Source organism: Oenanthe melanoleuca, chromosome 4 (genome assembly GCF_029582105.1).
Source record: "Oenanthe melanoleuca isolate GR-GAL-2019-014 chromosome 4, OMel1.0, whole genome shotgun sequence".
Taxonomy (NCBI): Eukaryota; Metazoa; Chordata; class Aves; order Passeriformes; family Muscicapidae; genus Oenanthe; species Oenanthe melanoleuca.
Genome location: NC_079337.1, coordinates 61,624,773 through 61,648,915, shown reverse-complemented (window position 1 = coordinate 61,648,915; position 24,143 = coordinate 61,624,773). Strand labels below are relative to the sequence as shown.

At 48.0% G+C, this 24,143-nt stretch overlaps 1 protein-coding gene across 1 annotated transcript in view; it reads left to right on the top strand.

Moving 5' to 3' along the window:
• Positions 1 to 450: 450 nt before the first annotated feature.
• NAT8L (N-acetyltransferase 8 like) overlaps positions 451 to 24,143 on the top strand; it is a 32,107-nt gene continuing 8,414 nt past the window's right edge. The window contains exons 1-2 of the mRNA XM_056490770.1: positions 451 to 814; positions 1,892 to 2,056. Of these exons, the coding sequence (XP_056346745.1) occupies positions 481 to 814; positions 1,892 to 2,056 (499 nt within the window). The 5' untranslated portion in view covers positions 451 to 480. The remainder of the gene's footprint in view (positions 815 to 1,891; positions 2,057 to 24,143) is intronic.

The following is a 24,143-nucleotide window of genomic DNA, read 5'->3' as shown; positions in this document are numbered from 1 at the left end:
AAAAATAAATGAATCGCCCCTTCCGCGTGCGCCGGTGTACGCGGGCAGGGATGCGCGGCCCCCGGCGCTCCGCGCAACCCCGCGCCGTAGTAATTTGCAAGGGGCGGTGCAGGGATGGGGGGGCCAGGGGAGGTGTCCCGCCCCCCCGATCACATGGCGACCCCGCGCAGCCAATGCGGGGGGCTCTAGGACCCCGGGGACCCGCGGCCCCCCCGCCCTATAAATGCTTCTCCAAAATGCAGCGGGGCTCCTTCCTCTCGTCCCGCCCGGCCGCGCTGCTCTGCGCCCCGCTGCCCGCGGGTCTCCGTGCCGGCTCCGCGCCCCGCTTCTTCCCCCTCCCCTTTTTCCTTTTTTTTTTTTTTTTTTTTTTTTCCCAATCTTTTTTTTTTTTTTTTTTTTTTTTTTTTTTTTTTTTTTTGTTAATTTTCTAACACCTCCCCTCCCGTTTTTCTCCTCGCCCCCTCCCCGCGGCCGGTTTGCATGCATTGTCTGTCTCCCAAGATGGTTTGTGAGACCAAGATTGTGGCGGAAGATCATGAATCAATCCCGGGATCCAAAAAAGACACGATCATTGTTTCCTCCTCCCAGATGTGGCCCTCTTTGGCTGGCTCTCCTCCCTCACCCCCACCTCCCCTCACCCCACCAAAAGAAGACCCCAGGCGCGACAATGTCTATATCCGCGAATTCCACCCCTCCGAACAGGAGGTGGTGCGCCGCATCTTTTACGAGGGGATCATGGAGCGAATCCCCAACACGGCTTTCAGGGGGCTGAAGCAGCAGCCGCTCACTCAGCTGCTCTACGGGCTGCTGGCGGGTGAGTATCCGCTCCTTTTGGGGCGGGGGGCGCCGCGTTTATTCTTGGCTGCGGGTCTTCCCAAGATGGTCGGAGCGGCGGGAGGCGCGGAGCGGGGCGGCCGCGGAGCCGCAGCGCTGCGGCGGGGCAGCCTGGGCCGCCGGGGATGCGCGTCCCTGCGCGGTGCTCGGGAGCCCGGAGGGGTCGCGGCGGGGTGAGGGCAGAGCCGTCACGCTGGGTATTGCGGGGCTCGGGGGGCGCGGAGGGGAGCGGGGAGCGCTGCCGCCCCCGCGCAGCCCGGAGAGGGGGCCCGGCGTGCCGGCGTTGCTTGGTGACAGCCGGGCCCGCCGGTGAGCGGCCCCCGTTCCCCCCCGGCGTGGGGAGGGGTACAGGGGGTACCCCCTGCTCCCGGAGCGAGCCGCGGGGTCACCTCACCTCCTTAGGTTAAATGCCCAAAAATAGCTCTTGCAAGGTGTCCCCTCGCCGTGCCATTATTAATAATGCGTGCCCCCAGCCCCGAGAGGATTTGGGGTGATCTCCTGCCCCCGGTGGCTGCAGGCTGGTCGCACCCCGTGTCCCAGACCCCACACTGGAGGGGGACCCCCGGCCGGCGCTGGGGGGCAGGGGGCTCTGGGCCGGCCCGGGGACACCCGCAGAAGCCCCCCAGGATGGGAAGGAGCAGGCTGGCCGCCCTGGGAGCCGGTGCTGATGGAAATAGCAGTGCCGCAGTGGCGAACACATGGCTGCGGAGCGGTGCCCGCAGCGCGGCTCCTCCGCCCGGCCGCGTTCCGGGCTCAGCGCAGGGCCCGGGCCCTGCGGGGCTCTTGGGTCCCCTGGGGCTCGGGGGACCCTGCCCTGGCCTGCCGGCATCCTCCCCCCGCTCCTTCAGGACCTCATAAACTTCTCCGGGTTCTCGTCGCGATACACCATCCCTTAACACGATAATCTCGAGAGCGTGAACTGTGTGTGCGCTGCAAATGTATGTTTTGACTGTTCTTGTTTTATTGATTTATTTTTATAATGAGTTTGTATTCCGAAATCAACACTAAATTCTCTTTTCTGACAGGTGTCGTTTATTTCTCTTCCTTATCTCCATAGTAATGTGCTTTGTTGTGACCAAGTCCTTCCTGCTGACCTGCTGTTTGCCCATCTTTCTGATGGGCATGAGGTACTACTTCAGTAGAAAAGTTATCCTGCACTATCTCGATTGTGCGCTGCACACGGACATGTCCGATATTGAGCAATATTACATGAAACCGCCAGGTGAGTACGAATTCCCAGAGGGAGCCTTCCTTCCCCCAGCCTGCTGGGGAACATGGCTGCTCCCTGCTGCTGGCGCCTTTTCCTCCTGTCAGCAGCACTGAGCAAGCTCAAAAGTCGCCAGAATGCAGCTCTTTAGCCACACCAGACACAAAGCCATCTCTGGTTTTGGTCTGGTTTGGGAGTTTTTTTGCTGATTTTGGTGTTTTAAATTTTTTTTCGTTACTCCCCCTCCCCCAAGTGCCTAGTCATCCCAGGCAGCCTCTGTCCAGCCCTGGAGTGCAGCTCTGCTGGGTCCCACAGCCACCCCAGGCACTGGGTGAGGGTGTTTGGGGACACTGAGGCTGAGGATGCGGGTTATTCACCCCAGCCCTTACATCTGGAGCTCGGTGTTTCTTTGCTCTGTATATTTGGCATTAGCTGTGACAGCAGGAGGAGAGGGAGATGAAGGGCCTGTTAGCCCAAATGCTCAGAGGAGCCCATTTTAGCTATTGAGCCCATTTGCCCATGTCATTCAAGAACATTCCTTAATGCAGGTGTTTTGGAGGAGGCATGGATCAGGTATGTGAGGGGCTGCTGCCACATGAGCTTGCCCTAATATGGGTTCATCCCTTTGTTACATACGTGCATATAATTGAAAATACAAGATCTAATGATAAAATTATCCTGTTAAGCTGTAAAAGACAATTTGTCATAAAAAAGTCTCTTTAGAACCTGTCAGGTGCTATTTCTCTTCTTGTAGGCACACATCCATATTGAGGATAAAAGCAGGGGGATGCCTGGGCAGTCAGTTGGGGTTTGAGGTTTGCTTTTGGTGGCTGCAGAGTGCCCTTGGTGAGCTGGAAAAGCACGGCAAGGACAGTATCCCACCTTAGTTCCATTTCCTTGGGGTACCTGCTCTCTTCTTGGGTACATACTGTGTTGTTTTTCCATGTGACCATGTTTTTGCTGTATCATTCCTGTTCCCCAGGTGTGACAAACCTCTCCCCGGGCACCTCTAGAGAACTGCTAGGAAGTACAATAGCCACAAACCTTCCCTCACTTCTAATATGCAATGTTACATTTTTCTAAAATGTTGCTTCTCTTGTGAAAATCATTAACTGGCTTGATTTAGCTTTCTCTCCCATCATAGTACATGTCATGTACAGATCTTGTCCCATCTTACACACAGGGTGTGTTTCATTTACAGGACTTGTTTTTGTAAAAATTAAGTGATGTGTGACTTGTATATAAAAACCTCAATCTTCATTAAAGGTGGTGTCACAAAAATAAAAGGATTCATAGCAAGATATTTCTGCCCTTCTGTAGTGAGGCCCAGCAAAATATTATGCTTGAGAAAGCTGCAGAAGATTCCAGGAGAATAAGAATGTGTAATATGGAGTTAATAGGTGTTTGAGCTGCTTAGCTTGTTAATGCTCAGGACTTGCATGGTCACAATTTAGAGGGATCACAGGGCCTGTATTTATAACTCTAGCAGATAGAAAATAAAGAAAAGGAGCTCAAAGAAATGCCCTCGATTTGTTTGGGGTCAGGAATGTAATTTGGTTCAGCTGTGTTGCCAACATGTCTTTGAAATGTTAGCATTGCTTTTATTTGGTACCTGAAAGAGCTAATTGCAATTTTAGAGCAAGTGTGTGGGCTTTAATTTTTGACAGAATTTAATCGTGTAATTAGGCTTCTGCCATGCCATGAAAAGCAGATTTATGGGATTGTTGGTGCTTGTTAAAGGTTCTTGATGACAGTGATGCTGGATAAAGGGACCAGAGGGGCTTTGGGGTCAGGGGAAGGAGAAGGGTGTCTGGTGTTGGAACCAGCTCCATCCATGTGCCATAAATCCATGTGGTGCTATTTGGTGTAGCTGTGCACAAGGCATGAATCCAGTGATTTGCTCCTGTTTCCTTTAAAAATGCAGTTGGTGGATTTTTTTTTTTTTCCCTATAGGACAGCAGTATAAATACAGTCATCCTAGAAAAATCCCAGAGTTTTGTGCACTTTGAAGGCTGGCTGAACATCCAGAGGAAGGCAGCAATGTGCCACACTGGCATTGCCCATCCCAACCAAGGGACAGAACAATGGCAATAAAACAAATTCAAGCCCAAATTTGTCTTTTATTTGCCTAGTTTACAAATCAGCACCCAGGCAGAAATTATTGCAGTGGGAATGAGAAGGGCTTGTAGTGTTGCTGCAGCTGAGATATTTGTGGGAGCTTTCTCAGTGAGGTGTTGAGAGAAGAACTGGTCACAGCAAGGGTAATGGGGTGTGGGGACAGGCTCCCAGAGAGGCTGGAGATGGCCAGAGCTTGACTAGATAAGTTAAACCCAACCTGATATGACTGCAGTTTGGCCTGGGAGTATGACCAGGCAACTTCCCCCTCCTTCTTTAGAGAATCCATGTTTTCCTCCTTGAATTTTTTTTTTTCCCTCAATATAGAAAAAAGAGGAAAGGAGCATTTTTGTGTTGGAATTGTGAATTCCTGTTTCTCAGGGTGATGAATACAAAGGTAGAAATGGGACATGGTCTTAAGGTCTTGTATAAAGGTATTTTTGCCCTTTGAATCCAAGATACCCGGGCTGGAGTACTGCTGTAGGGAGTATCTACAGCAAATAGCCTCTGGTAAGGCAGGCATCTACAGTGAGGGGATATTTTAACTATTAAAATGGGTCATTCTAGGTGGTGTTGTGAAAGCATCCACAGAACATGTGGGCCAGTTTTATAACCAAGCCAAAAGGACCTGGTTTGCAGTGGGATACCATGAGCACCCAGGTTAATGATTAGTGCTGAACAATTCCATGAGTTTCACAGTATTTGGGTTTTTCTTCTGCAGCTTTTTTTTGAACCTCTCGCCTCAAAGTTAGTTATTGTTTGAATTTTTCTCTGCTGGGTTTTGTATGAACTGAGAAATATGTGCTGACAGTGATTTTGCAGTACACTAGCCAAAACTTAAATCTTTGTTTTCTCTTGCCTTCCTACACCTATGCCAAAGGTCTGGCAGAACGTTTGGGCCAGTGCTTAACTTGGAGCTTGTGCACAGTGGTGTGACTTGAAATTGCTTTCAATGTGAAAGGAATTGTTTGTGTTAAGTGCGTGCTGGGGTCTTAAAACAGAAGGTTGGATGGTTCAAACACCTTCCTGAGCTCTTTGTAAACTAGCATTTTTCATTTTAAAATAGCACTTATTGGAATTTACCTTTCTTTTTTTTCCTTCTTCAAAGGCTATGAAAAAAGACTACTGGAATGGTGAAAAAGAAAGGAATTGGATAATGGGCTTAATTGTCAACCAGAGTAACAAGCTCTAGTAAACAAAAAAAAAACCCAACCAAAACCAACCAAAAAAAAAAAAGGAATTAATTTTAAATAGAGCCTTGCCTCTTGCAGTTATCCACACAAAAAGGATGAGCACAGCTGGAGCTTCTTTTATGGTCTGATAATTTTGATGACTAATCAATTTTACAGAGTCTCTTCAAGCTACTATCCCAGTTGGTTGTGTTGTATGTTTTTTTTGCAGTGGTTGGTGTGTTAGATTCTTGTCAGGCTGAGCTTATGGAAACCAAGACTCCTTGTGTCCAGTGCAAAACTGCTGCTCCCTAAAGCACTGGAGCTGGGCTTTGGCTGATGAATTTCCATGTCTCTGTGGTTGTTTAAAGAGCTGTCTGGCTGTCCTGGCAGGGTTTGCTGAGGGGTGTGCATGCCTGCCCTGGTGCTGCAGACACCTGGTGGTGGTGGCAGCTGGCATTTGTCAGGGTTTTGGGGGCTGGTGACCAGCTGGGTGGCTGCATTGCAGGAGGATGGACAGACAGCACAGAGGGGCAGCCTGGAGAGCTGAGGCTGCAGCACCTGGTGGGTGTTGAGGGCATCAGCCTAGTGTGGTGCTGCTGCAGGAGGTGCCAGCTCACACCAGCCACCCATCAGTGCTGACGCTGCAGCTCTCTGTGCTCATGGGCACCTCTGGCTCCTCCTGCAGGGAGGGGATGTGTGCTCTGCCCTCCTGCCTCCATCAGGGTGAGCAGAGCCCTCCTGTCCTGCTGCCCTCTGTCCCCTGTGTGTGACATGGTGAGCCTGCAGAGGTATCCCAACCTTCCCGGGGGACACAGCCCTAAGGAACAGGGACTGCAGGGGGATGGATCATTAGGGTTCAATTTCTGCTGCTCTTGGGTGGCACATTCCTCAGCTGGGCTCAAAGGGAGATGTCCTGCCTTTCTTGGCAGAGGTTCTGGTTCTGCCAGGACACCAGCTGAGGTGGGTCCAGAGCTGAGCTGTGAGGATGTGAGATCCTGTTTGCTGCCTCTGCCTTTTGAGGTGTCCCACACCTGCAGTGAGGTGCTTGGGTAACAAGTGAGTGTTCATGTCCTTCATCAGGCTTTGTTCCCTGTGGCATGATATTTGCAAGGTAAACAGCTGTTGTGAGTGGTGTGGCTCCTGCTGCCTCTGCTCTGTGAGTGCTGAGCCTTGGGGAGGCTCAGAGGTGAGCACCAGTGACTTTTGGGGTGCTGGGAAAATACAGGGTCTACCTTGGGAGGAGATCCTCAGCCCTGGAGCTGTGCTTGCTCTGCCATGCCCAAACCCTTCCAAAGACACAGGGAGAGGGAGTGGGGGGTGTTTCTCCCCACTGAGCCCCCAGGCAGAGGGGCCACAACCCAGTTCTTCCACAATCTGGTTAATGCTCAGGCTGCTAGATAAGCAGGAGTGAAGCTGCCGAATGATAACATTGTTTGGGAAGAATAGAGCAGCTCTTGCTTTGCAAAGAAAGGGCTGGGTTACCTGACGCCAGACAGGGCTCAGGGCTGCTGCTTCCCAGTGGAGGAATGTGTTTTTGGAGAGCCCTACCCCACTCCTGGTGCCCAAGGGGCAGCTGGAATCTGAAGCATCCCTATCTGCAGCATTTCCTGCTGCCTTATGCAGTGCCCTGACCTCGTGTATCTGCCAAACCCTGAGCTGTCTGTCCTGCATTGGGATTTTCATGCTTGCCTTTCCCACACTGCCCTGTAGAGTGCTGAGTTCTGTGTGGGGCTGGGAACCCCATGGGAGAGGCTGTGTCCTTATCTTCTCCTGGGTGTTTCCCAGCTCTGCCTCCTATCACTGCTGGGAGCTGAGGCTGGGTCTCCTCGGGCAGAGGAGGGTCTGTCCTGTGACCATATCACTGCTGGCATCTCTGCAATTCCATCAGAGTGCTTCCAGAGATGTGACCTCCTCAGCAGGGAGATCCTGTAAGATTAGGATTATAGCCTTTTCATATACTTTATAGTGTGAAGTATTTTGTCAAAATATTTCCAAATCTGACCTCCTGCTAGTGGGACAGTCAGGGATTCTTCAGCTCAGCAATTTCTACTGGTGCTTTTGGGCTTTACAATTTAGCAGCATGGATCTGCCAGGTTAGACATCCAGTGCAGAGTTTTTTGGGAAGCAAGATGAAAACTCACGTTTCCAAGTGTTAGGGATGTGCTTTGCCCAGCATTTGTAATGGGCTGAAATATTTCGGTTTTATTTGAATAATGTAAAATATTTTTAGAGTTGGTCTGTCCCCCAAAACCCACCTCCTCTGACCCTGGCACTCCATCACTCGTGGCTGCCTCGTTTCACTGTGCTGGAGCCTTGGCTTGTCCATCTGGAGGCAGCCCCATCCTGCAGGAGTGGGGCATGGGCAGAGTGCTGCTGGCACCAGCTCCACCCAAATTCCAGAATTCCTGCTCCCAGCAGCCAGCACGGGGCAGAACCCCAGCCCAGCTGCAGCCCTCTGATAAGAGCTGGGCTAGATCAGAGGAGACACAACTCGAGTCCTTTGCTGCTGAGCCACTTGGGCCAGCTCAACCCTCTGGAGGGCCTGCAGGGTCTTCCTAACTCACAAAATCTTTTTTTTTTTTTTTTTTTTTTTTTTTTTTCTCCTTCCACTTTTGGGGTGCTCAGGGAGTACTGAGTAGAAGCACGATGCTCTCAGCAAAGGGCCAACATAGAAAAACTGGAGTTTCCTGATGAGGGGAGCAGTCTGTGGATTCAGGGCTGTGGCATCCACTGCCAGTGGAATAAACATGTTTATGGGCAAGTTGCTGCAGCCTCTCCCCCTTCCTATTTATCTATCACAGGAGCAGGAGCATGTGCAACAAACCCACTACTCAATGTGCATATCTGTAACATAATAGCTCTCCCTTTAGATCCACAAGTTTGGCACAGTCTCATGTCAAAATTAGATGAAAATAGATTTTATAGTAAATTTTTCAGAGTAATATGTCTTTTTTTTTTTTTTTTTTTTTGGCCTCTCCATGTATTCAAGAATTCTCTCTGAAAGTAGCCAGTCCCTCCTGGACATGACCATCACTTAATGCAGTGGTGTTTGAGTTGTAGCCATGACTGGGTGGATATGATGCTACTGAATGTAAACTCAGCCTGCAGGTGTTTAAAATCCTCAGTACATGCCAGTGCTGGTCATTAATCTTCAGTACAAGAGTAACCAGTTGTGTAAATTGAACATCAGTAGCTTTTTAGGCACAGTTAACTTCTCAAGACCAGCAAACAAGCCACACTGGGACTTAGGAACATGAAGGGGGCAGGGGACATCAGGTATTTGGGGTTTTTTTCCTAGCACTGAGTCATTTTTTTTCTGTTTTCTCCAGTATTAAGTGTTTTCTGGCATGATTGTATGCAGTTTCTCAGGAGTGTCTTAGTGAATGAACCAAAACAGATTCTGACTCAGGAATTTTGTTCACAAGTTTAAATGCAAATTTATTATTCTTATAAAGGGTTTTCAATAGCTCTTCTTCTTTCTCTTGCTTTCTTAGGAATGACCATGATTTAAAACAATTGCCCAAAAGTCTGTTTCAGGTTAAGATTTCATAATAGCCTAAATTGAGACTCTGTGTCAGATATCTGTCTATGGCAAGAGTTTTAAATGTACAAAGCTTTGAGCCCCTCTTGACACTAAATTCTGGATGTAAGAACATGAACTGAAAAATCTTATTCTCACATTGTTATATTTGTTTATTGTATTAAGCCTCTTAGGGTTACCCAAGAGTGTGGTCATGTTGTTGCCTCTCAGTGTGCACCACCAGTGGTCTTAATACTTTAGAAATTGCCATTGGGGATTGCTCTCCACTTGAAGATCTCTAAATATATTGAAAAAACAGGTTTTATGTAAAAGTCTAAATGCATGGCCTGATTTTTCAAGAAGGCAAACCATTCAAAATCTCCCTGAATTTCAGAGTGGATTTCTGAAATTCTTTCTGTAGGTTTAGACCTTGATTCAGGCAGGTTATGTTTAATTCCTTGGGATGTGAGTGACTTTTGGAGTGGCTGTGAGCCCTTTAGGGGAGCTCACAGTGTTGTTTGCTGGTGTATTGCAGAGAGCATGGCTTTATTTTGGTGATGCAGTGCTGGGATCTGTTACAAATAATCACATACTTGATGCTACTCCCTTCCAGGCTACAGCAAAAAGAGACCTAGAGTGTTTTGCTGGTGTCTGTTTCTGTGATGAGCTGAGGGATGCATGAGCCTTTGTTGTTACTTTCTGCATCAGCAAAACAGGAAGCTTCAAAGTGTATTTTTAGATTTTCTTTTTCCCTTTTTTTTTTCCACTCTGTAGAAAGCTGAGGTATCATTTTGTTATCCTGACAGGTGGCTAATGAAAGGAGTCTTAAAGAAACTCCAAAGTTACCTAGTTTCTATTGACAAATTTATTCCTTGTAACCAAATAATAGGGTTTAGGGGGGAGGAGGAGGAGGATGTTGGGGTTTTTTTTTTGTTTTATTTTGGTTTTGTTTCTGCTTTGTTTTTGTGTTTTGGTAAGGGGGTCACATGGAATTGCCAAGAAGCCTCATGCTCTTTAAGGATGCATCAAAAATTAGTTCATAGTGGTGTGGTCAGAGCCAGGTACAAGCTGTGGTGTCTGTTACAGATGGCTTTGAGCCATTCTTCTAAGTCATCTATTGACCCACTGGACCCCAGCAATCAATTAACAATTTATGACAGCATGTGCAGTATCATTCATTATCCTCTATAACTGTTTGAAGAGTGTTTCTTTCAAAAAGAAATAATTCTATTTCTTACAGGAATGTAGACCTGTGATTCCCAGGGCTTTGTACCAAGCTGGGCTTCTGCTTTAGAATGGGGTTCTGGGAGTGAAAGGAGATATTTCAAATTTGGTAATGGGAAGCATGTATTTCAGTTGTATTTTTAAGTGGCTACATGAGATATTGTTACTTGAAGTGGGATTTGCAACAGTGTAAATGCTAATGGAATAATACAAGGTATTAGTCCCACCACAGCGTGTCCTGCTTGAAATTGTCCCTAGCAAGTAATATTTGTCACTTAAAATTCATGTGTTGTTTCTAGGACTTACCCAAGCAGTAAAACTGGAAACCAGAGGTTTTGAGAGAAAATGATTTTTCAGTTCAGGAACTGGAATATAAAAGGAAGGATAGTTTTGGTCCAAACTAAGCTGATTTACTTCTCCCTCTCTCTTTTTTTCACTATGATGCAGCAAGGATCTGTGGTTAGTGAGGGGTGTAATGGTTTTTTTCAGCCCAAAACAGAAGGTTGGCTGTTACAGCTTTCCTTAAGAAGCACAGATCAGACCAAGTGTACACTCAGAGGATACTGACCATGACAGAGCCATGATGTGGTGAAGTGTTTGTTACCCTCAGGCAGGTCCTGCTTTGCATGGCACTATTGAATCTATACTGAGTCAGTGCTGGGGTTCCAGGCATCCCAGCCCTGTTGGAGTTACATGTTTAGGGATTTTATACCAGTGTAGTAGCTGAAGCAGTGGTGTTGAGGGCTCCATCTCTGGAGTCCTGGCTGCTGGGACCCATCCCCTGTGATCCTTGGAGGACTGAGCTGTGTGCCCCTGTCCCAGCCAGCAGTGCTGGGGGCTGAGCTCTGTGCAGGATTTGTGCCAGCCTGCCTTTCCTCTGCCTTTCATTTTCCACCTCTGGTGAATTCAGGACAAATGTGTGAATTGTTTTGCATTGACAAGAACTGCATTTTTCAGTAAGCTGCTTGGCTAGATTTACCCTCAATCACCAGTAATTGCTATACAAGCTGCTCCCACTCTCCCTTGCCAGTGTGCTCAGATCCTGACTTGGAACTGGACCTGTGCTGGAATCCTGACCAGCATCAGCAGTGAAAGTTTGTTTGCTTTTCACAGTTGCAACTCTTGGGCTCTGTGCTAGGGCTGCTAATTGAAATGGGGGGAGCTGGACCAGCTGTCTGGTTGTGAGAAGCTCCTCAGTGCATTCAACACTCACTGCCACAGCTATCAGATAACCAGTAGTGATTTCCTGAGTTGTTTTTTTTATTCCATATTCCCCCCCTTTTCCATCTCCTAGCACAGCAGTTCTGTATCCCACATTTCCAGCCTTGGGTCAAACTGCAGTACTTGCATTCCTTTGAGCTCTGCTCAGCCCTCTGGTCCATCCCTGTGTTGAATTCTCCAGTGATTTTTGGTCTGGTCTATTTGCTTCAATTGCATCACTTTTGGCATTTCCCATGGGTGATGGTCCCCTGCCCAGGATCCCTCTGTACCTCTGATTTTTCCCCTTCCTTCCATCAAACTTTTCAATTTATATGCCTTTAACTAATTTTATTATATATGTACTTTCTTCTTTTCTTAGTTTGTCTGGATATTTAGCATGGTGAGTGCAAGTTGTTTGGTTTGGGTTTTTTTGTTTGGTTGTTTTTGGGGTTTTTTTTGACAGAAGGCTCAATAACAAAGATGAGAAAGTAAATAGAAGTTAGCAGCACAAGGATATTGTGTCTGCTAAGCTGAAGACAGTGCACAAACCTACATGCCACTGGTTGGGGGAGAACATTTTACCTAAAGGCAAATGAACTGCTAGCAACAACATTTCTTACACCTTCTTTACAGCATCTGACCCACATCACTTCCAGATGTATCCATTGATCTTTTCCCCATGACTTTTCTCACAAACCTAATCCTTTCCATTTTTACAAGATGTATAAAATCCTTGTTGCAATCAGAGTGTGCAAGAAAAAAAACCCAAACCCAACCACTTCATTTTCTGAGGCCAGGTTTTTTTGTTCTTTTTTTGGAGGTGCCAAATCTGTTCATCCTCCCTGGATCTAGATAACAGCATCAGAAACACTGTGTAACACTTTTGGTGGGAATCCAGGGAAGACCTAAATCTGTAGTCTTCCCATTTAAAATAATGTTAAATAGTAGAACTGCAAAGAGAAGCTTTTGAAAACAGCCTGGTTTGGAGCACCTGCCATTCCCAAGTGCTAATTCAGATGATGGTTAGTGAGAGGCAGAGCAATGAAAGCACAGCAGATACCTGGCTGCTGAACAGCAGTGAGCATCCTGGTAAAGTCCTTGGTGGAATTACATCGTTAGTCCTGGGATTTGTTGAAAAAGAGAAAAAGCAAGCAGGGAAGAAGTTATTGTACAATAGGGATGCTAATGAGAGATTTTTTTTTTTTTAAATCCAAACTGTTTAAAAGGGGCATTTGTAAAACACCTTTTCGAGCTTTTGCTGCTTGTAAAGTCAATTAGATTCACTTAATGGCTCTGAAAATCTAAGTCTGGTGGAGTTTCAGGAGCTGTCAGTGTTCAGGGGATAACATCAAGCTGTGCCTCTGGACAGTGATTTCTGTTTGGGAATAAGCCATCATCAGGTTTTACAGGGCTTTTTTTGAGCCATCAGTAGTCTGAAAAACATCAAAGGATCTGCAAGGGTTCTTGAGAAGTGGGAACATTTTTCATGGATAACTCAAATAGCTAAAGAGGATTTCAGTGAAATTCTAAAAAAAATCTTCACATAACCCCCCATATTCACTGAGACTGAACTCTTGGGACAGTTTGGCTTAAAGATTCAGTGGAGCATTTGCTTTAACTTAATCATAGGTTTAAATCCCATGTCTCTTTCTGGGAGTTTAGCATACACTTAGGGGCAGCATGGATCCAAGTGCTCTTTGGATAGTTACAGGAGACCTGTGACACAAATGGTGGTAAACCTTGGGTTTGCTGTATGTGCTCTCAGCTGCCTGCAAGATCAATTTTTGATGGTGCATAGGAAAAGAATCTGTGGTTGTGAACCTGGTCTTGGATATATTCATTCTGCCCTGTCCTGGCATTGTGCACAGGGGTTTAGTGTTATCTTTGTGGATGGGACAATCCAACAGATCCCCAAAATGCTGCAGTTCTACCGAGTCTTGTGTGGACTTGCATCTCTTCTGGCTCTGGTTGTGTAGTGCAGTTAGTGTTTGTAAGCTGATCCCCTTTCAGCAGCCCTTTGTGAATGGGTGGCTCAGGGTGAGGGTCAGGCATGCAGGTGTCTGCTCTCACCAGCCCTGAGCAGCCTGCCCTCCATTTGCCACGTGCCTTCCTGATGCAGCCAGACATGGCCTGTTACCTGCTCACTCCAGTCATTTATTTCACAGCTGTCTTTCAAATCCCCAGCTCTTGTGATTGGTATTGGGGCTCATGAGTGTGGGGTGTAAGGAGATGATAGATGGTTGTCACAAGAGATCTGGATTAGGCTTTTGCAGGGACTTTTCTGGCGTAGTAGTGTGAATGTGTGGCAAAGGTGGGGTATTTTTCTGTTTTAGTTTTAGACATTTGCATATGTGATTTTCATTTTCTGTTAATGCATCATCCACAACACATCCATTGTCTGTGCCCAGCCTGACAGATGTTCCTGTATTTATGGATGTGGAATTCTCTTGCACTGCCACGTTAAATAAATGTGCTAGTTTGAGTCTGGATTAGTGGAGCTGAGTAGAATTGTACCGAAAGCACTTTGGCTTTGATGTGCTGGGAGAGGGATGTAGAAAAGTGTTGGCTTTCACAGGAGTGGACATCCAGGTGTGTGCTTTTTCTGCACCACATGGGGTGTTGCCACTGGTTTGCTGAGAGTTAAAGCTTGAAGCAATGTGTGGAGATGAAGGCTCCAGCTGCCTGGGAGGTCTTCCTGGGGTCTGCACCCTGCTCTGTTGACAGATATTCCTTCCCATGGCAGGGGATTGGAGCCAGATGATTTTTAAGGTCCCTTCCAACCCCAGTCATTGTAGGATTCTATGACTCCTGGCAGAAGGAGGTGCAGTCCTGGGGCAGTGTCTGCCCCCCTTGCTGTGTGGGGCTCCAGCAGAGGGGGAGTGGGGCAGCCCTTCACCTTGGCACACACAGGTGGGACACACTGGAGCAACCTCAACCCAGGGCTGTGTTTGGCTGAGTTAGGGATAAAGACAGCAGCCCCCAGGGATTGCATATTCACAGTGAAGCTGGAGAAGTGAGGGCTGCAGGCCAGGAAGGTGTTCATTTGTGGTGGGAGCTGTGGTGGGATGGCCATGGGGAGGGGGTGCCTGGAGGATGGATGGCAGGTTGCCTCCACAGGCTGGAAAAAGACCTGTGTTTATTTCCAAGGAGAGCACTCATTGCAGTCCTTGCTGTGCCAGTTGCCTCAGAGGAGCTGAGTACCCTCAGACACCATTTCAGGAGGGCTCAGCATCTCCCAAAACCAGGTTTTACAAACACTGGGATGTTCTCTGGGATGAGAAAGCAGTGGTACCCCTGTCTGACTCTGCCTGGTCATGCAATCACCACCCCCCTGGCTGAGGGATGGGTAAGATGTGGGAAGGTGCAGATACCAGGAGGTGCCTGCAGCTGTCAATAGATCAGATCCAGCCCCAGCAGGACTGGGGAACACCTTAGGGTGTGGTGGGGAAAGCACCTCCTTCCCTGCTCTTCCCAAGTGGGATGGGCAGATTGGTGGTGTAGGGAGAGGGTCATTGCTCTAGGAATGAGTGTTAGAAGTGTGATGGTGCTAAAAGCACATCAAGAATACTCAGAATTTTGCTTCCAGAGAGGTTTGCTAGTTATCTGTTCATTTATATGGGTCAGGAGTTGGATTTGCTACAAACTGTAGCATTAGTCCTGTTGCTCCAGCTCAGAAGGACATCAGACCCTGTTCCAAGGGAAAGGCCTTGTTTCTTGGCATGCTGCAGATAGAAATTGCTTTTTTCCCATCACTTTCCATGATAGAATGAGCACCTGTGCAGAGACAACATGCTGCCTTGATGGGAGCAGGGCAGAAAGTCTGGGGTTGGTTGTCCCAAGCCTGGTTCTCCTACCAGCTGGATTATCTTTCCCAGTTTCCCTGTTATTTAGTCATGTACTCCTTCCCCAGAGGTTAGGGCAGTAGGTTTGCCCAGATGTTTGGGGGCTCATGCAGGTCAGACAGGGTTGGTCCAGTGAGAAATGCCCAAATGAGTGGCCTTGGTAAGCATCTGAGGAGGATAGAGGTTGTGAGCCACCCTCACTCCTCACCTCTTGAGTTCTTCCCAGTCCATTGTAATGGATTTTAGAGGCTCATCCTGGTGTAGCAGCTGGTGACAGGGTGGGTTTGTCCCAGCTGATAACTGCTGTCCTTACTGGATGCCTGTGCTCTGGGAAGGTTGTGTGTGCAGCACCATTTCAAGGTGTTGTGCTAGAAAAAGGAAATATTTATTGCTTGCAATGGACTTAAGGAGATCAAGCCATCTACCACCTGACTTTACCAAATCTGTGCCCTGAACCCTTTCTTTTTTGATGTCTTCCTAAATATTGAATAATGAATTCTTCACTGTGGTTTCAGAGAGAATATAACCCCTTGTGTTGCTGTTTCACTCCTATAGATTATGAAAAGCTAGAGGTCAGGGAGGTTTGGTTCATTGTGTTAGCAACAAGGAAGGATTCTTGTGGAACCACTGTCATGTGCAGGAAGAAAGGCTTTGGGTGCAGCAGAGCCATATTTATTGTTGGAGTTACCCTGGTGGCTTCTCTTTGCTGTGCAGGGTTTGGAGAAGTGCAGTTCCCTGTCTGTCAGTTCCCAGTTTGTCCCAGGAAGGAAACAGAGGAGCTGCCCTGGGATCTGAGACTTTCTGGTCAGTGTTTCTGCACCATAAATATTGCCTTGTCATTGTGGCTCCTTGGCTGCTGTGGTAGGAAAGTCCTGGTTTAGAGACTCATGAGGGCAGCAAGAATGTGACAAGGGAGCTAACATCATGCTCAGAAGCACTGAAACATTGCAGCATGTTTTGGCTGAATATATGCACCCTTTACTTGACTTGGTCTATTGTGGTTTCTTTTGCTGGCTGGGTTTTTTGTTTGGTTTTTGTCTGTCACTTTTTAAATATGCAAATATTCTTAGTCACTCCCTTTTTTATCTTTTAGGGGAGGCACCTCTCAGCCTTGTTTTTGACTCTGATTTAAAGAGTTTGCATGCACAGATGAGTTATTCTGTGCTGATGCATCATTATGCCATATCCTAAGTTTGAACTTGTATCTTGGCTGCAGTTCATCTTACCTACATTGCTCCTGACTGAAAGCAGTTGTTCACAGTGAGCTCTGTAAGCTTTAGCTGTGGTCTTTTGCAGAAAAGGGGCTCTCCTGAAAAGTGACTCATCTCAAAGGTTGTTGACCCCCTAGAAATCTTTGCAGAGCTCAGAATTATATTTATTATTTAACCTTAAGTAAATGAACCTTAGTTTCTCCCTTTGCTGTGAAGCATTTGGTGCAATACCTATGTAGATAGAGACACTTCTGTTGAGTAAAGGCAGTCTTGGCTAAATTTAGACCAGACAAGTAATGATGGATGATGAAAATCATATTGATTCTGTCCATTTTCCCTGTTTGATTTATGGCTTGGCCAACTGCTAAGCTAAAGGAAGCTATTCAATGGTTATTGCTCAGTCCCTTTTTACTGAAAAAGTAAAGCATATAAAGTAAAAGTCAGCCACCAAGTAATGAATTCTAGAACATCCAATAATTGTAGATTTACCAGTTTGTTCGATGTTTGGAAGTGAAAATTGCTGCAAGGCAAATTCAGTACCTTTTGAAAGCAATAAAGCCATGTAGTGAAAGATTGATGAAGAAGATGGAGACCAAGCCTTAACAATATCCTTTTAAGGAGCTGGCTCAAAACACAACCAGCAGCACATTTGATCTTGTAAACTAATTTCACTAACGAGGAGCTAATTGTCACATCAGTCTTTTTGGAGCTGGCACAACTCAGGCCAGCAGAGTGGGCAGAAGAGCTTGATTTCTTTTTTCCTTAAAATTTCTAACTAAAAACCAGTCTAACATAAGCTTACTTAAGGCCTGACTCTGCAGTTGATCAGCTTAGAGTGTATTTTGCGTGCATAAGGAGCATCTACCCTGGAAAGTTTAAATACTTTTTTCTGGTTTTGTCCATTTGTGCAGACCAGACTGTTCTGCTGAGGCAGCTCCACTGTGCTGGGGCTCATCATCCAGTCAGCCCTGAGGACAATGCCCAGCCAAAATCACATATCCCAGTTTTTATCCGCTCCTTTAAGCTGTTTAATTCTTTGCTCATCGATAACAATTGCTCACATGCCAAAACCACAGACACTGCCTCGTTTCTCAATCTGTGCTTTTCCCCTGGTGACCCAGCAGCAGGTAGACCCTGCTTGTTACATCTGTGGTTTTTTCTCCTTTCTCTGTGGTGTCCTTCTTTTCAGCAGCAGAGAGCAGAGGGATGGGCCAGGATAAATCTGTCCAGATAACCAGGCTACTTCTAATCCCCCACAACTGCCTCTGCAGCTTTTTCTTGAACACTTGTTATACATTGGCTTTATTACAGTCTTTGCTTTTCAAGGTGCAGCATGGCCAGCAAAAAGAGCCTGATAGAAGATTTTGAAGTCCTGCTGTTACACTTCTTAATATAGTACCCTCTGAAATGTGCTGGAAGGGCTGTCTTTATCCCATCTGCAGCATTTCTAGCTGTCTCATCAAAAGCTCCTGCTCTGTGCTGACACTTTCTGGGGCTTTGCTGAGCACCCCCTCGGGTGCTGTCACACATGGTGGCACTCTGGGCCCCAGGGGACTTTAGCCTGCTTGTGAAATCAACCAGTGAAGTGCTGGCATGATGGGGCATGGCCAGGAGCAGCTTGCACTGATCCAGGTGTCCAGGCTGGCTCCTCACAAAGCTTTGCCAGGAATGAGGTGTGTGGGCAGGAGCTGTCCTAGAGGTGTTTCACAGGAACAGGGTGGGGTTCAAAGCAAAGGTTTTAAGAAGATTGGAAATACCTGCTGGGTTGTCCCCCCAGCAGTGACAACAGGAGATGCTGTTTAGGACCAAACCTGGCCACTTCCTGAAGTCTCCCTTTGCTGCAGAATGTGTTGTTCTTTTTTCCTGTCAAAATATTAGAGTGAAAACAAACTATAGCTAGCCATCAGCATCTTAGGGGTTTTCTGGGGTCTTTGGCACCCCAAAATGGAATACCTGTGTTGAAGTAGCTGGGTGCTTTTGGGGCTGGGCCAGCTCCATCAGAAAGCATGGAGCAGGCAGTGATGGAAGTTTTTGTACTGTTGCTCTAAATTGCAAACCCCACCACCCTTTCCACCCCCAGGTGCAGGTAAATCAGGTTTGTCAGCACTGGCATGGTACAGCATATACTGCTCTGAATGCAAATATGGTTTGGGGTTTGCACTGTTGCCTGCAGTCCAAAACCCCATCACTGTCTCTCAGTTCATGCTCAGCTTTATCAGCTCACCTCTGAACTCCTGTCTCCTGGGGTGGTTTGAGACCCACTGCTGTGATGGATTGGGGTCACAGTGTTGCTGGTGGCAAATGTCCATGGATCTGCCCTGTGGCTGTGTTGCAGACTGAATGCTGGATGTCACTGTCATCCCACTGATTTCCTGCTGCTTGCAATTCTGGAGGCTTTGGCTGAGCTTTGGGGTTGTTGCAAGTACTTTCAGCCCTCTGTAACAGCACAGCAAGGATTGAAAAGAAGGTAGATGGAGAAGTAGATGAACTGGTTGCTCAGAACCAAACCATCCATCTCTTTTCATGCTTTGTAGGTGATCTCATTGCCTGCTGCCCAGATGCTCCATGAATCAAGGGATGTCACCCACCCTCAGCATATAGATGCACTGCCCTGTGCTCTTCCAGCCAGAAATTATTTATAACAGGGCAATGTGTCCTACAGTGGTAGATTGTGTGGGGTTATTTATGGGGAGGAAGGTGTCCCACAGCATTTCTCATTTCATGCATGAATAATTCCTGTGCCCCTGACATATTTTGTTCCCCCACGCTTGGGCCGTGTCTGGTGCAGAGGGATGCTCATGGATGTCAGGAGTGTTGGAGTCAGGATCTCTCACATCTCAGCCAGTTTCCACAGCCATAAACCACACTAAAATGCCATTATTTTGTAGGACCCTTCCAGGAATGCCTTTTCATTGAAGTGTAAAGTTACTAGCAGAACTTGTGGGAGCTGTCATGCAGCCCTGCTTGAAGCCAAGGGAAACTAGAAAGGTGGAAAGGAGAGAAAACTCAACACATGTGAGAGATGGAGGTAAGGAGGGATAACAGGATAATGGCATGCCTCATAAACACAGATATAAATCCCTCCCCACCCTGGCTAGCTGAGCAGTTGTGGTCAGTGATAGGGACAGCTGCTGCCTGTCCTTGCTTGGTCCCTGCTCCGTGCCTGTGTCTGGCTGGGTGGCAGCTGATGTGCCATGTCTGTGCCCCAAACACCTTCTGCCAGCAGCACTCACATCCCAGCAGCCAAGCTGACCCCAGAGGAGCCTCCTTTCTCCTTTGATGCTGATGTAACTTGGCTGCTCTGCCCTGAGTTTCACCAAGGGTGGCGGGGAAGGAGGAGGGAGTGTTGCCTCAGGTGCTGGATATTTCCTCTTCTGCTTCTTCAAGACCCAGACAGGATAAAAGAGCAGGAATTTAAGAGATGTCAGCAGTACACAGCCACAGCACAGCCAGCTGTGGGCTAGGGACTGTCCACTTGCTGCCATGTACAGCCTGTCTCTGGTAAAGTGATGTATGTGAATAGTGCTGGCAGGAGGAGAGCCCAGACACTGGACTTGGGGGCTTTTTAACAGGTGAAAATGGCTCTGCACTGGGTCCTGATTCCCTCAGTACTGACCACCCCTGCTTAGCACAAAGAGCTGCTGCTCTGGCCAAAATCATGCCAAAAGATGGCACAGGAGGCTGGGCAAGTGACTGCAAGGGCAAATTCTTGAAGCTCCATGATGTTGTGCCTCCTCTGTGCTGGTGTTTCTGTGTGGTGGAGTCACACCAGGCTGTGCTGCAGCCAGGGCTCACAGGGAGGAGTCAGGGAGCATTTGGATCTCTGGGATGAGCAAAGCTGTCACTTCTGGCAAGCCTTTATGTAGGTATATTAAGAGCATGGAACACAGGCAATTGCAGACCCTGTCCTGTGGGAAGCACTGAAATGATTTTGAGCTTTTTGGTGTTTGGATGTTTTTTCTTCCCTTTAGCCCCTTCATAGCAGTCTGGGGTAAAGTGTAGGAGAGGGATGTTTGCCCCAGTGCAGGATGCTTTCCTGGCTCTGCTGTAGGGATGCAGAGGAGCTGGTGCTGTCCTGGAGGGCTCCCAGCAGTGGTGATGGAAACTGCCAGTCCATTTGTCTGGATGATCCTCCAGGGACATCACCTGTGACAGCTTGGAGCCAGCAGGGGAATTGCTCACATTTGTGTTGCTGTGACATGCCAAAGCAGAACTGAAAGTCACAGTCTCTGCTTCAAGGGATATTTTCTTAGGAGGTTGCATTTCTGTCTAGAAATTTTGTTCCACACATAAGCCTCTAAGAATTGATGAGAGCTTGGCTGCACAGATAGCAGTGCCACCCCTGAAGAAAGAGAGAAGACTGGCATGCCTCTGGGCAAGATTTCCATTCTTGCTCTATGCTGAGCTTCCAAGGAAAACTCCTTCCCACAGGGAAGCATCCATGCAAAATTAGCAGCAACAGCCAGTGGTGGCTGCAGGAGCTGCTCTGTCCTTTCTCCAGCCCTAAGGAAAACAGGGACAGGTTTTACCTTGCTCAGCCCTCACCCCTCAGTGTGTGGGTGCTGGTGCTAGAGAAGACCCAAGTGTGAGTTCAGGAAATTTTGGGGCAGCAAAGCTTTGCTTGCTCTTGTGGGAATACTAGAATTTTCTACAAAAAGAATGTATTTGGAAAACTGTGTGGAAGACAGAGCTTTGCTTTTTCAGAGCAGCACAGTTCTGGGGTTTGGGGTAGTGGTCTCTGCACACTGAGGACTTTAGAAAGCTGTTGGAACTGCAGTAGTCAGTCATGTGGGACTCATGCTGCTGAGGAAGGCTGGTGTCTCTGTCCCCCCTCCCTTCTAGCAGTACTCTGCTAGTGCTTTTGGCTCCAGTCTTTCCACCCATCCACCCACCGGCCTTTTATTCATCAAAAGGTGTAGAAGAATTTGCAGCAAAAATAAATGAATTTATTTTCACCCACCATCCATCCTCGTCGGCTGCGTGGGGGAGAGCTGTGCAGCTCATGACAGTGGAGGAGGGTGGGAGAGGAGGCTTGCAGGCACAGCCAGAGGACTGCATGGCATGTCCTGCTTGGCAGGAGTGGAGGAAATGTGGCCAGAGTGGTGCCACCAGGCTGGAGTGTCCTTGGGATGCAAGTGTCAGCAGTGGTGTGTGGACTCTGAGGGCAGCCCTGTGCTGCATGGATTAGAAGAATACCCTCTTTGGTCTTCAAAAGCTGAGAACCATCCTTAGATTTAGAGCAGAAAGACAGTGCCATCTTGTGTGCTTTCAGGCCCTGGGTGCCATCAGCTGAGGAACCTTGCTGTGAAGTGTGAACAAGCCAAAGTCATGTTCCTTGCCATATGCACATCACAGCCTTTTTGTGCCTTTTTCATAGGTGTGTGTGTCACAAGGTGTTTGGGGTTTTTTTATGGAATGGTTTGGGTTGGAAGAGGCCTTTAAAGATCCTCTCATTCCAACCCCTCAGCCATGGGCAGGGATGCCTTCCACCAGACCAGGTTGCTCAAAGCCCCATCTAACCTGGCCTTGAACACTTTGACGGGTGAGGCAACCACAGCTTCTCTGGGCAGCCTGTGCCAGTGTCTCACCATCCTCATGGTAAAAATAATTCTTCCTTTATTGTATCTTTTTTTCTGTGAGTTCCTGATATCAAGATTGTGTGGTGAGGCAGCAAGCTGAGGAAGTGGGGAGAGCTAAGGAAGGTGGTAGTGGGTTTTCCATGGCTGCTTTTCCTCACTTATGCTTTTGGCAGCCTGGAAGGGGGCAGGGGAGAGTGCTTGGTGTTTGGCTGGGAGCAGTAGGGCCTCTGGAAGGTGCCTCCAGTGCTTCAGAATGGTGTTCCCAAGCAGCTGTGGGTAAATGCAAGAGGTCCATGAAGAACAGATCCGGGAGTGACCTGGAAGGGCTTTGGGTGACCATAGTGATGGGCTGGCAGAGGATGGAGGCAGGTGAGGGTGGAGGCAAAGACAGAGGTGCTGCCATGAGATGAGTACCTGGAAGGGCAGGGAGAGTTGTAGCTGTCAGGGTCTGTGTTTATCTGTGCAGCAGTGATTATTTTCAGATAGCATGTGAGAGAGTAAAACGTCAGCTCTTGCTAATAATAGCGCTGCAAACAAGGCTGCTGCAGGGTTACTGACAGCTGAGATGAAGTTAGTTTTGTTTCATCCTAGGTATGAAAAAGTGCAACAACAAGCTGTGCTCTGTTTGATATCCTCAGTCCAGAAAAGGTGAGGAGGAGGCCCTCTCCCAGCCCTGGGGTGGGCCAGGGCAAGGTGGTTTTTCCAAGGTGCTTCCACACTGCTCCAGAATTAAGTGCTGCTGGAAGAGTGGGTATGGTGAGGAGCTGCAGCTGGCTGGCTTTGTGGAAAACATAGAATCATAGCATAGGATAGTTTGGGTTGGAAAGGACCTTTAGAGGTCATCTAGTTGAGTCTGGGTGAAAAGTAATCTGAGGACCTTCAGGTTTTGCTGTGAAACTGGAGGGTTTTCCCAGAGGAGAGGCAGTTCCAGTCCAAGGTCAGCAGGGTGTGGTGTGATCCCAAGACAGCTTTCTGTGGCAATTTCAGTTCCATCCCCATCCAAATGGAATGCAGCTGCCTGGAGGAGGGATGTGAAACCCCATGGGGGAAAGCTGTTCCTGGGCTTTGGGAACTTGAGGTGTCTTCAGTAGGCTGAAAGAACTGGCTGCTGGTGATGCTTGGAGCAGACACAGACACAAGGAGGACAGCAGGGTAGAAGTCTTGGGGACTGATGGCACTGGTGTAAAGGAGAGCTGAATACAACTCACATTGTTTGAGCAGATGTGTCCTGTCTGTGGCTAATTATAAGCCTTGTGTGCACAACACACACTGGGAGATGTGCCAGATACTACTTCTTTTCGTGTTGAACTCAAAATCATTATAATTAAGCTTTAAAATTGTAAGTAAAAACTAACAAGGAGTGCAGGTTTGCTGTCATGCTGCTTGCAACCGGGTCCAGTCCCTGCTGGGATGAGCAGGTGTGGGAGTGTGGAGAGGGTGATCAGAGGGGCTGGGAATGTGAAGGGCTTGGTGGCTCAGCAGTAGCAGGTATATCTAGATTTGGGTTTTAAATATTCAGAATACCTCAAAGTACCAGAAACGTGCCATTTTACAAATGTGGGAAGTGTTGCTGAGAGAGCTTTAGCAGCTTCTCAGGTTTGGTGGGCACAGAGAAGAGGTGCATGCTAAGAAGAGAAAATAAGGAATAAAAGTGGGAAGCAGTCATGGAAGCAATTGTGTAACCTCGGGTTGAGAGGAACCTAGGTTGTTTCACTTTGAGGTTTGAGGGGAAATGAGGAGGACTTGCTGAAGAGGCAGCTCCAGGAGGAGTTGCTGTGGATGGGGCTGGATGAGAGGGATGTGATGGCTGTGCCACCACTGAAGGCTGCTTCATGGCAGTTTTGGGGGCTGCCCCAGAACTGGGACCCCAGGGAAGCATCCCACACCTGCTCCCTAAGCATGGGGTAATTCCTGAATCCCCTTTTTGGAGCTACACCACAGGAGTGGCTGCCATGCATGTAGGGTGAGGATCCCTTGTGTTCGGTGTGCTCGCCGTGTGGCCAGAGGTGTGATGGATGGGCTGGGGAGTGAGCTGGGCTCAGCCACCACGTGATGAGCACTTTAAAACCAGCCCAGAGCTCTCTGCACAGCAATTTGTATGCAGAGGGAGGGCGGCTGCTTGATTCCAGTGCTTGTAGGTGTTCGTCTGGGGTCGTGTCTGAATAAATCACGTTCTGAGATGGAGCGAGCGCCGGGAACACGCCACGCTGTCAGCGCAGGCAGCAGAGCAGAGACATCT